At 40.4% G+C, this 12,055-nt stretch overlaps 2 protein-coding genes across 3 annotated transcripts; both read right to left on the bottom strand.

The window, feature by feature from the left end:
- Positions 1-53: 53 nt before the first annotated feature.
- Positions 54-3,694, bottom strand: pgp (phosphoglycolate phosphatase). Its single transcript, XM_010905504.3, has 2 exons — positions 2,597-3,694; positions 54-1,353 (listed from the first exon to the last, which is right to left on the bottom strand). Exons 1-2 carry the CDS (start codon positions 3,189-3,191, stop codon positions 1,028-1,030), a joined length of 921 nt encoding a protein of 306 aa, XP_010903806.1. The 5' UTR covers positions 3,192-3,694; the 3' UTR covers positions 54-1,027.
- A 1,333-nt stretch (positions 3,695-5,027) lies between these two features.
- On the bottom strand, positions 5,028-10,750 carry zdhhc4 (zinc finger DHHC-type palmitoyltransferase 4). Of its 2 annotated transcripts, none has more exons than XM_020046186.2 (7): positions 10,732-10,750; positions 9,714-9,844; positions 9,527-9,600; positions 8,898-9,076; positions 8,582-8,707; positions 8,149-8,393; positions 5,028-5,461 (listed from the first exon to the last, which is right to left on the bottom strand). In XM_020046186.2, exons 2-7 carry the CDS (start codon positions 9,834-9,836, stop codon positions 5,165-5,167), a joined length of 1,044 nt encoding a protein of 347 aa, XP_019901745.1. In that variant the 5' UTR covers positions 9,837-9,844; positions 10,732-10,750; the 3' UTR covers positions 5,028-5,164.
- Positions 10,751-12,055: the final 1,305 nt, after the last annotated feature.

Here is a 12,055-nt window from a genome sequence, read left to right as displayed (position 1 = left end):
CAGGGTCCGGCCTGCTGAGATGACGTTAACACAAATCACAGGGTCGGCTTTCATTAGGAGAATTTGTTTATTTTATCATCCGTGTTCGATTTCCTTGACAAGAGGTAAATACTGTTCTCAAAGACAGAATATTATGGTTTGACTAATTTATCGGGAGTACATACATTGTTTTTAATTTATTATAGAGAGTTATATACTAGGAAGACAAAAATTTGTTTTACTTCTCATGACAATTGATTATGCGGCAACTCTAGAAACTTCAAATTTAATGGGAACAAAATGCTGGCCAATATCTAAATTTACATCAGGATACAATATTACAGGGTAACACAGTATACCCTCAGGTGGAAGGGAAATGTAAGCTGCATTAAAGACAACACAGCGTTGGTGCAGTCAACATGACAGAAGAGAACATACAATATATAATTCCTGTATAACTGTCAGTGCAAAACAGGACACTGCATTTCTTCATAGCTCTCAGTCTTGTGATTATGAATGTATGCACACAGATAAGGGGGAACTATCTTAAGAACAGTGTTAACACATTTCCCCTGACCATGCCTGAGATCATTGGTACATTGGGACAAAAAGACACAGATCTTGCATTAGTCCCTTTTCAACCAACAGCAAAAATAATAAATAATCAATTAAAATGTTCCCATCATAAATCAGGAGTGGCTAGCTTTTGACCTGGAAGGTCACTGTATGTGCAGGGCAGGTTATTAATCCATGTAGCCCTTCCTATCATTTCCTTTAACAGCCAAAAACCACAAGTAAATACTGTAAACCTCTGACGAATATCCATTAAGCCTTGCTAGACTGCACATAAAACTATTTTATATTGGTTTGTTTCATCAGTCTTAGTATTATAATAGCAGTTATAGCTGGCTCTGTAGCTACCTGAAAACACACGGCGTATTCAGACACAGTCCACAACAGCCTTTTACAATTTATTAGTAATTATTATCGCTCCTGGGCTCTAATCTCATTGAGATAAAAACCTATTATTTCCCAGGCCCCTGGCTTGTTATCCTTGCAGAGCAGGCAGAAGCTCGGCAATGCTCTCGACATAGTAGTCAGGCACCATCCCCAGGCGCTCTGGACAGCCACTCTTCTGATGGGCCTCGGCATCGGCCACAGTGGACACCCCAGTAAGGGTCAGCAGGGTCTTCAGGCCACAGTTGGACCCCAGAAGGATGTCCGTGTCCAGGCGGTCGCCCACCATGAGGCAGCGGTCGCGGTCCAGGTCGAACTGGCTGGCCACGCAGTCATACATGAAGTGGTTGGGCTTGCCGACAGTCTGGGCCTGGCGCTGGGCTGCCGTCTCTACGGCCTTCAGGATACAGCCTGTCCCTGGTGGAGACGGAACACATTCGGGTGTGTTGACACATGCATCAGTAGAGTGCAGAGATAAAGACATCTGACTTATGGCTAGTGGAACATCCCATGTTATTCCAGCCCACTGGCTTACTGTAAGCTAGTTCGGGTGATTAACACTACACACTCTGGGGTAGCCTTGCTGTATGTGTTTTCTGGACTGCTATGGGACATACAGTATCTCACAGAAGTGAATACACCCCTCACATTTTTGCCAATATTTTATTACATCTATTCATGCGACAACACTGAAGAAATGATACTTTGCTACAATGTAAAGTAGTGAGTGTACAGCATGTATAACAGTGTACATTTGCTGTCCTCTCAAAATAACACAACACAGCCATTAATGTCTAAACCGCTGGCAACAAAAGTGAGTACACCCCTAAGTGAAAAAGTCCAAATTGGGCCCAAGTTGTCAATATTTTGTGGCCACCGTTATTTTCCAGCACTGCCTTAACTCTCTTGGGCATGGAGTTCACCAGAGCTTCACAGGTTGCCACTGGAGTCCTCTCCCACTCCTCCATTATGACATCACAGAGCTGGTGGATGTTAGAGACCTTGCGCTCCTCCACCTTCCGTTTGAGGATGCCCCACAGATGCTCAATAGGGTTTAGGTCTGGAGACATGCTTGGCCAGTCCATCACCTTTACCCCTCAGCTTCTTTAGCAAGGCAGTGGTCTTCTTGGAGGTGTGTTTGAGGTCGTTATCATGTTGGAATACTGCCCTGCAGCCCAGTCTCCAAAGGGAGGGGATCATGCTCTGCTTCTGTATGTCACAGTATATGTTGGCAATCAGACCTATTTGATGCAGTGTACGGCGTATGGTCTGAGCACTGACAGGCTGACCCCCCACCCCTTCAACCTATGCAGCAATGCTGGCAGCACTCATACGTCTATTTCCCAAAGACAACCTCTGGATATGACGCTGAGCACGTGCACTCAACTTCTTTGGTCAACCACGGCAAGGCCTGTTCTGAGTGGAACCTGTCCTGTATGCTCTTTGCCACCATGCTGCAGCTCAATTTCAAGGTTTTTACATTGTAGCAAAGGGTCACTTCTTCAGTGTTGTCACATGAAAAGATATAATCAAATATTTAAAAAGAAATGTGAGGGGTGTACTCACTTTTGTGAGATACTGTACATGCCCTCTCCTTGTGACGTAGTAATACGTGTTTTGTTGGTTCATACAGCTGTTGTACATGCATTCAGCATCTTACCTGGAACAGCTTTGCCTCCTTCCAGCGGTAGTCTGGTGTCAGTGTTTGTTCCCACAAGAAGACAGTTGGGGTTGTTGAGGTACTGAAGGGCTCTGTTCAGTTTCATGTAACTGAAGTGCTCATCGAAACCAACAACTACAGCCTTCACCTCAGGGTCCAGGGGGACATTGGCCCAATCAACCTGAACACCTGATATCGGGTCAGGCCCTACACCTATCTGCTGGATGCCAACCTTCTCCAGTTCCTGCCTCATTGCATTACTTCCTATGAGATATACTTTCCCCTGCAGTTTGGACACGTTTTTAAGGTACATGGCGGAACAGTAAGCCGTTCCAAACACCTCATCTTCGGTTACTTTGAATCCCATCAAAGCCAGCTTGTCTGCATACATCTTTCTAGTTTTAGTGCTGTTGTTGGTGATGAAAAACACTTTCTTTCCAGACTTTTTTAGCAGGTTGATTACATCAGAGGCGCCAGGGATGGCCTGATCACCTCGCCAAATTACACCATCACAGTCGAAGAGTACACTGTCCACCGAATCTAAAGTTTGCTTTATTAAAGGACCGGTCAGTCGCGAGCATTTTGACACAGCCATTGGGAAAACGTGTCTGATGTCAAATACCGGTACCTCCTACTCGATTAATGTAAAAAGAAATTATAGATTAACACGGTACTACTAGCTAGCGACAGAAATTATGCTTTACTACGCAAAATGTGGACCAAATCTTAGACCAATCTCGCTAAGAAGAAAAAAACTACGAAGGAGTTTGTTCGATCTGTGAAGAATAATTTGGTCTCTTCAACTGTGATCCATTGCGAAATGACGTGCAGTTCGGCAACACTTCCCTGACCTTAGCGTGTAGCAGGGTTGCCAGATTACACTGACAGTCGGCTATACATACAAAACACCCGTATACTCCACAAAAAACGTCACCGTTATTTTTACTATAAAACCCTAATAGTAAATTGCCCAAGCCATTACGCAATTTTTTGCCCGAACACTGTCATTAAAAATAGACCAATTTGCGGGAAACCTACCCATCTGGCAATCCTGATAGCATACTCTCTAACACTTCCGTACCTGGTTAAAGAGACATCTACAGCCATAGATATAAAGCGTAGCTGGGGTATAGAGTTCTATCTGACGTTTCAATAGTTCCGCCATCTTACCTGGGATCAGTTCTGAAAAGTCAAGCCACTAACACTAGTCATAGTTGTATTTTGTGCAGCAGTCATTTGGTCCAGAAAAAGAAGGAACGATACAAAGGATGTGGGAAACATTGTTCACGCACCAGTAGCAGTGTAGACATGTATGATAACTTTACATAACCATGTTTTTAATCAATGAACAAGAAAGCTAATCCAGCCTAACCGTAGCTGTTGAGCTACGCAACTTTACAGTATCAGAATTCTGTTTGTTTTTTAAATTAACAGTCTAAGCTAGCATACTACAGAAAAGTATGAATTAATGTTGCACAAACGTATGTGAAATAATACGTAAATATATATTATTTCATAAAAATAAAAAAACGTAATTACTGTATAATCAGAAGATGGAGATGTTGAGTAGCACCTTTCTACAAAAAGTTACCTTTAACTCCGTATTTCTGTCCTCCAACTACTATGCTACTGTTAGCATACCAAATTCAGTGAGCTAGCTTGCGATGTTTAGCGTTACTAAAATAGTGATTTCTACAATGAAATGAAATTATAATATTTATGTATACACATGTAAATGTATTACATGCATTATCATTTAAAATAAGTTTATTGTTATCTTTGCAAATAAAGAAATATACATTTGCACTGTATTTAAAGTACTATCCTACATCTTCCTACATTAGACCATTGCCATTTTCTACTCTTAAATGAATAAATTATTTAAGTCTATTTCAAATTGATTTGTTAATATTGTGAAAAGTAGTCATTTTATGCTTAATGCTATGCACGAAAGTGGCTATTTATATATTATTAAGGATATGTATACTGTTATAAGAACTGAAATGCCACTTCCACCATGTTTTTGGTGGAAGTGGTCCCAGGTAAGATGGCTGTCAAATTGCTCCATTTTGATTTAAAGGGGTTCTATGACATCAGCCCATCTACTCTTCTATTATCTATGTCTACAGCGATCTACTGTTGTCACCAGTCTTCACTAGCCAGTCAGTCATCTAGTGAAACCCCGCCCATTTAGGCAATTTATCCTATTCTGAATGTATAACTAACCCTAAACTTATCACCATTAACACTTTTGTTTCCATCAAGGTTTACAAGATTGCGGTTGTGTAATATAGCTTACTTCTGGGTATATGGCTTCACTCCTACTATCCATACCGGTGCATTTTTTAATGCGGAATTATTAATGCTTCTTCTGCTATATTAGCAAATGTTACTGGACAATCTGCAATGCATTCAACAAAACAGATAATAGTGACATTTTCTAAGAAGTTTATTACAGTTTAAAAAAAATATATGATTAACATCCCCCTAAACGTTAAAAAAGATATATACATAAAAATGCAAACATTCAGTAGTGTGGTGAGTCTACATGGTAACAACCCCCCAAACTCAATTGTCTTTCTTGTGAACAGGACTAAGTGGACAAAATATCTCCTTCAGGTTTTTTAGCACCCCTCTATTGTAGAACCATCTTTTGGACTGGCCAGAGGCTGGGGGACCACAGAGGTGGTCTGGTGAAGGGTGGCAGTGCTGACAGATGTGCCCTCGTCCCTTGTACCACTCATTGGAGGTCTGGTTAACAACACCTAGGTAGAAGTGGAACATGGCATAGCTTGCCAGGAGCAGGAAGACAAAGACCAGGAAGCCTAGCATGAAGACAATCCTGGGGAAGGTAAGGAACAGGTGCTGGGGAAAGAGAAAAATGTGTGTGGGAACAGGAAATACTACAATATACAGTATTCCATCTGCATGCAGTGGAAAGGTATTGTAGTGGTTTGTGGCACAATGTGATTGAATCAAATTTTCTCTTTAACTTCATGAACTTTTTTGGCTGATCAGTGGCAAAAACTCCTAATGAAGGCCATTTTGATTTCATGACATACAATAAAATGTGGAAAAGGGGTGAATACTTGTGAAAGCCACTATATGCTTAATATAACTACACTTGGTTCATAATTATTTCCTGCCAGAAGAATGACTGTACTCTCCTGAAAAGAAAACATCAGCAGACTTTGCTTAACATCATTGGGGCTTTGATTGGGACCAGTTTCCATGGTCAGTAAATGCCAATGTATAATAAGAGACAAACAGAGATATGTATGTATTAGTACTCATCATAGATCAGTTATAGTCATGCTGATATACTGTGTAAATCGCTGACCTTTAGTGGGATGGACTGTGTATTGACCTCAGATTCATTTAGGAGACAGAACTAAAGATAACACAGCGCCAGCCTTGTATCAGGGAGGCTCTGGTCTGTACCAGTAGATTGCTCTTTTCCTGTGCTAATGATTAGAAATGTAATACACTCGGCTGTAACTAAACCTTCTTCTTCGACTTTCCCTCAGTTCTGTTGTGGTTTAATTAATTCAGTTTGATAACCATTTACTACGTGATACACACACACGTGTGTATATATACAGTATCTTACAAAAGTGAGTACACCCCTCACATTTTTGTAAATATTTGAGTATATCTTTTCACCGAAGAAGTGACACTTTGCTACAATCTAAAGTAGTGAGTGTACAGCTTGTATAACAGTGTACATTTGCTGTCCCCTCAAAATAACACAACACACATTAATGTCTAAACCACTGGCAACAAAAGTGAGTAAACCCCTAAGTGAAAATGTCCAAATTGGGCCTAATTAGTGTTACAAGGTGACTCATTAGTGTTACAAAGTCTCAGGTGTGAAGGATGAGCAGGTGTGTTGATTTTATTACAGCACTCAATCTTTTTGTGTAGGAGTCTATTGGTAGTGCACATCTTGACGTGGCAAAATTTGCCCACTCTTCTTTGCAAAAGCGCTCCAAATCTGTCAGATTGCAAGGACATCTCCTGTGCACAGCCCCCTTCAGATCACCCCACAGATATTCAATTGGATTAATGTCTGGGCTCTGGCTGGGCCATTCCAAAACTTTAATCTTCTTCTGTTGAAGACATGCTTTTGTGGATTTGGATGTGTGCTTTGGGTCGTTGTCGTGCTGAAAGTTGAACTTCCTCTTCATCTTCAGCTTTCTAACAGACGCCTGAAGGTTTTGTGCCAAAATTGCCTGGTATTTGGAACTGTTCATAATTTCCTCCACCCTGACTAAGGCCCCGGTTCCAGCTGAAGAAAAACAGCCCCAGAGCATGATGCTGCCACCACCATGCTTCACTGTGGTTATGGTGTTCTTTGGGTGATGTGCAGTGCTGTTTTTGCACCAAACATACCTTTTGGAATTATGGCCAAAAAGTTCAACCTAGGTTTCATTAGACCATAACACATTTTCCCATGTGCTTTTGGGGGACTTGATGTTTAGCCTGGCTTGGATGTTTTTCTTTGTAAGAAAAGGCTTCTGTATTGCCACCCTACCCCATAGCCCATTCATATGAAGAATACGGGAGATTGTTGTCACATGTAGCACACAGCCAGTACTTGCCAGAAATTCCTGCAGTTCCTTTAATGTTGCTGTAGACCTCTTGGAAGCCTCCCTGACCAGTTTTCTTCTCGTCTTTTCATCAATTTTGGAGGGACGTCCAGTAATGTCTCTGTTGTGCCATATTTTCTGCACTTGATGATGACTGTCTTCACTGTGTTCCATGGTATGTCTAATGCTTTGGAAATTATTTTGTACCCTTCTCCTGACTGATATCTTTCAACAATGAGATCCCTCTGATGCTTTGGAAGCTCTCTGCAAACCATGGCCTTTGCTCTGAGATGCAACTAAGAAAATGTCAGGAAAATTCTAATAGAATAGCTGAACTTTATTTGTGATTAATCAGAGTCACTTTAAATAATGGCAGGTGTGTAATGACTGCTATTTAACATGAGTTTGAATGTGATTGGTTAATTCTGAACACAGCCACATCCCCAGTTATAAGAGGGTGTGCACCCTTATGCAATAAGGTTATTGTAAGGTTTTTCCCCGTCGAAGATTTCAGTTTGTTTTTCAATTGAATTGTTCACATTATATGTCACATTAAAAGTGGAAAAAGTGGATTTAAAAAAAATCTTTGTGTCATTCTTTTACATCACAAAAACCTGGCATTTTAACAGGGGTGTGTATACTTTTATATCCACTTTGTATACACACACACACATACACATACACACACACACACACACACACACACCCACCCCTCCGGAAAAAAGGTAAAGACCACTGCACAGAAGGTTTAAAATGAAGAGACTACTGCAAATTGAATGCTTCTGTTCCTGACTCAAAACTTTCCTTTTCAACTTTTTTGGAAAAGAAAAGAAAGGTGCAGTGGGCTAAATTCTTTCCAGAGCTGTATATGTATGTATGTATGTATGTATGTATGTATGAGATATATATATATATATATATAATACATTGTGTGTGAGGCCAGTCTCCTACATAAATTCATACCTGTATGACAAAGAGCATCCCTGCCTCCTGTTGCTGCCCATTGTCATCTACATAGCGGGCTCGTAGCAGTCCTGAACGAACCACAGCATGCAGCAGCATGTCCCCAGTTAGCAGGGCTATGTCTCCAGCCATGGCACACACGCTTAGCAGGTAGAGCAGAAAGTACCGGGTGTTCTGAGCTCCGACGCAGTTGTTGACCCAGACACAGTGGTGGTCAAAGCGTTGAACACACCTGTTGCAGACTCCTGATCCAGAACAAGGGGAAGCATGGGATATTCAGTACAGTTTAGTGACAACAGGGACGGTGGATATACTCAGTCTGTTTAATGCTAGTTTGTAGACGTCACTCTGACTATAGAGTGGACATTCAGAGGAATTGTACAGAGTGTAATCTAATGCCTGTGGCTAAAAGAGAAAGGCTATGTTAACTTACTACAATGTTTAGAGCGAGCCGGTTTGACCAGCTGACAGGTAGGGCAGCAGAGTCCAGGGTGGAACAACCTCTTGTCATATGGGTATAACTGCACCTGGCCTGCATGTCGTTTCTTTGTAACTGTTCCTACAGGGACATATGTTTAAATTGATGGTGGGATTGTGTTAAACAATGGGCATCCAGAAGCGTGTGTGCACAGCCTAAGCAGAAATTATACTGTAGATCTGTCATGATATTACCACATACATAAGACAATTAGCATCAGTACTAGAGCTTTTCTGTTTATTGAATTAACCCGGGTTTACAGTTGACTTACCAGGATCCCTATTAATGCAGAGGTAGAAGAACCAGGACTTGATCACCAGTAGAATGTAAGGCACTGACAGGCTGGTGAGAGTGGTGTCCATGTCCCTGCAGAATCCAAACACCTCATAGGTGAACTCTGTGTATACCATCCCCTCAAGAAAGATATGAAGAAAGATAAACATGCTGTTCCTAAAAGCAGAAATAATGGCAACCAGTTAGTCAGAGAGACAATATTACAGCTGGGCAATATGGACAGAAATAATATAATAACAGAAAAAATAACAATACTTTCATAACATTCATACACACCAGTTTTTTGTTTTTTGAAATGAACCTTTAAACAAATACTACTACTTTGAATGTATCAATTGTCCCAGTCACAATCCAACTTGGTGCTACGAAAGAGATGCTGCACAGTCAAAGGTTGACTGACCCACAACTCAGCCCTCTATGATCCATTTCAGTGTATACAGTTGTATTACAATTATACATTAGATGACCTTCTTACACACACAGAAGCATCTTTACAATCTATTTAAGATTATGGGTGTTCAGTATTCTGTCTATAATCTATTCAGTAGAATCAAAACAAGTTCACTCCAAGTAAAAACAGATGTGATTTCCACATTGTTCACTCGCCGTTGATGAAATAGCTTGTGTAAGATCCTCTGTGTAAAGCTTTGAAGCCATAGTGGTGTCCATGGTGATACTGCCTGTAAAAAGAGCACGCTTCCATGAAGAGACAAACATTATAATAATACCTACAGCACCACCGTGTGTACTTTTTGAGAAATGCAAACCAGTAGTCTATTTGTATTTGTCTTACCTTTGTCAAGGCGTCGAAAAGTACACCAAAAGGAGTTTGTTGTTGACCAGAGTATTTACAAACCAAGGCTATGCAGGTCAGCACGACCCCCATATAGATAGCAAATAGCGTAAGGAAATCCATTTGTTACCCTGTCGGACACGTCAGGAAAATCAGCATATGTTGTCATAATGCCTTAATCTCTGGTTACCAGTTCCTTTTTTCTAGATCCAGTCAGTCTGCACACCGTTTAATTTGCCACAAAGTACAGGGAGGCAGTTGTATTCTAGCTAAAGACACTAACCAGACACTGAAACTAGCTGTCATGGAATGACTACCTGCTAACTCTATAGTTAGCTAATCGAATATATGTTGTCCCTTTAGACTTTACTATACAAGATAACAGTGTACTTAGATGGTAATGAACATAAAGCTACATCTAAAGATGCAGGCATATATGATAGTGTCTGCGCTGCAGGTGAGATGGTTAGCAATGACAGTAGTAGCAGCTAGCTTGCTTAGTAACATCCAGATTTCACTGATTTAGCCAGAGTAGCTTAGACACTAATTAACTCACTACTCATCTAATCATGGCTTAATCGACCTTTTAGGCCTACTTACCCTATTCATGGGACCTACAATTAATAATTAAAATGTATGCCTGAACTAGTGTTGCAAGAATCTCAAGTCACTTCTGTGGACCATTCTCATGCACGGTGTAGCTTTCACTTCCGTAGCATTTTGCTATTTTTTGTGTGCTGTTGCTGGAGTGTATTCATTCCGCCACACTAAAACGTTTTGCAACTTGAAGTTTTGTTTCGCTGAATGAATACAGCTCTTCAAACGCCCCTAGCTCTCTTCAGACACCCCCCAAACACAGCGCATTATTGCCTCGACTTTGGTGCTATGATGGAATGGACACATTCTGTCAATAAATATACTTTCTGTGAATCTAGATGTCTAGATGAGTTGCTAATCTTTCACAGGAAAGTTGTAACATTACATTTTAAATTAAATTAGATAAGACTAAATCACTTACGATGTATTTGACTGTTAACTACTTCAAAGCATTTTTTTTAAATTAACTACACATTTTACCCCATTATATTGCTCCCGTTCAGTGTCACACAACACAAAATACCTCACGAAGAGGCTGTTGGATCTGGTTGCATTTTCAAACAGGTAGTGCTCTCACCTTACACATCACAGTTACACAGGAGTGTTAGAGGCACTTGCTCTGTAGTCTATGCATTCTTCTCAGGGTGTTGAAAGGTAAGACATGCAGTTATTGTACGCTTTCCCAAAATAATATTTTAATTAGTTCAAATGGGTTTTGAAATAGTTCTGGGCAGTTAGTTTTGAGTATGTCTCTTCAGTCAATGTGTTTAAAGTTTGCATCATTACATGAGGGAATGTTGAGGCATTTGTTTGCTGTCAGTCCATGTTTTGGCTTGGAATATCCACTTTATCTACAGCTTTAAGACGTCACTGGGATTAATTTAGGTGTTTGCTGCTGAAACAATAAGCTTGTAATAATGAAGGTGGCTACATAATTACATGCTTATGGTTTCAGTAGCAAGCACCTCTCAGTTTTAGTAATTTGTTTTAATGTAGTGTGTGTTTGGTGTGTGGAATGAATATGACTTTATTTTCTTGTAAATCTGTCTGTATTAGGCAACTTGAGGTCTTGCTAGTATTTTTTTATGCAGAAAAAGTCAGGTACCCACTGGTCAGTCTTGGTCATTTTACCTCAGCCTCAATATCCTGTATTATATAGCTTGCTCTCCGTCAGTCCCCTATAGAGGTGAGTTGCCATCTTGGGTGATGTGTAAGATGAGAGGCTAATTGAGGGGAACCGTGTGTTTTTGGCTGTGTAGCATGGCTGTTGAATAATTAATCTGGCCCTGTATAACTATTGGGCTGGCAAGTTCCTCTTAGTTTGGCAATTGTTATTTCTTTCACCTCTGCAATTTTTGGTTGGAAAAAGCCATATACATTGTTTGCTTAATACAATTTACTTATTATAGAGACTACTGTTGTATTTGCCAATTATACACCATCTGTTATTAATTTGTTATTACACATTCATTACACATTTATTTTAAAGGAATTATGTGAACTACTGTAACAATACACCTGTACCATGCTACCTCATCTCCTTCCCTCATCACAATAAAGCACTGCAATTAACCCCCAGAAACTTTGACTAAGTTCATTGTCAGGTCCTACTGTGATCATTATCGCATGGTGTGTTTGCGATGAACATTTGTCCAATGGAGTTTATATGCCAATGTCTTTCCAGTGCATTTGTACCACTGCCATAAAACATACAGTACCACAACTCACTGGCATTGCTGAATTAC

The sequence above is a fragment of the Esox lucius genome, chromosome 5 (genome assembly GCF_011004845.1).
Source record: "Esox lucius isolate fEsoLuc1 chromosome 5, fEsoLuc1.pri, whole genome shotgun sequence".
Classification (NCBI taxonomy): domain Eukaryota; kingdom Metazoa; phylum Chordata; class Actinopteri; order Esociformes; family Esocidae; genus Esox; species Esox lucius.
Note: the sequence above shows the minus strand (reverse complement) of the source record. Positions and strands in the feature narration are given on the sequence as shown.

What these genes read in the sequence shown, in the direction of transcription:
- pgp (XM_010905504.3), bottom strand. Translation starts at nt 3,191, where the DNA reads ATGGCTGTGTCAAAATGCTCGCGACTGACCGGTCCTTTAATAAAGCAA. An exon ending in AGGAGGCAAAGCTGTTCCAG is followed by an intron (nt 1,354 to 2,596) that starts GTAAGATGCTGA and finishes CGTCTCCACCAG; the next exon opens with GGACAGGCTGTATCCTGAAG.
- zdhhc4 (XM_020046186.2), bottom strand. Translation starts at nt 9,836, where the DNA reads ATGGATTTCCTTACGCTATTTGCTATCTATATGGGGGTCGTGCTGACC. An exon ending in GGCTCGCTCTAAACATTGTA is followed by an intron (nt 8,394 to 8,581) that starts GTAAGTTAACAT and finishes GTTCTGGATCAG; the next exon opens with GAGTCTGCAACAGGTGTGTT. An exon ending in GGATGCTCTTTGTCATACAG is followed by an intron (nt 5,462 to 8,148) that starts GTATGAATTTAT and finishes CTCTTTCCCCAG; the next exon opens with CACCTGTTCCTTACCTTCCC.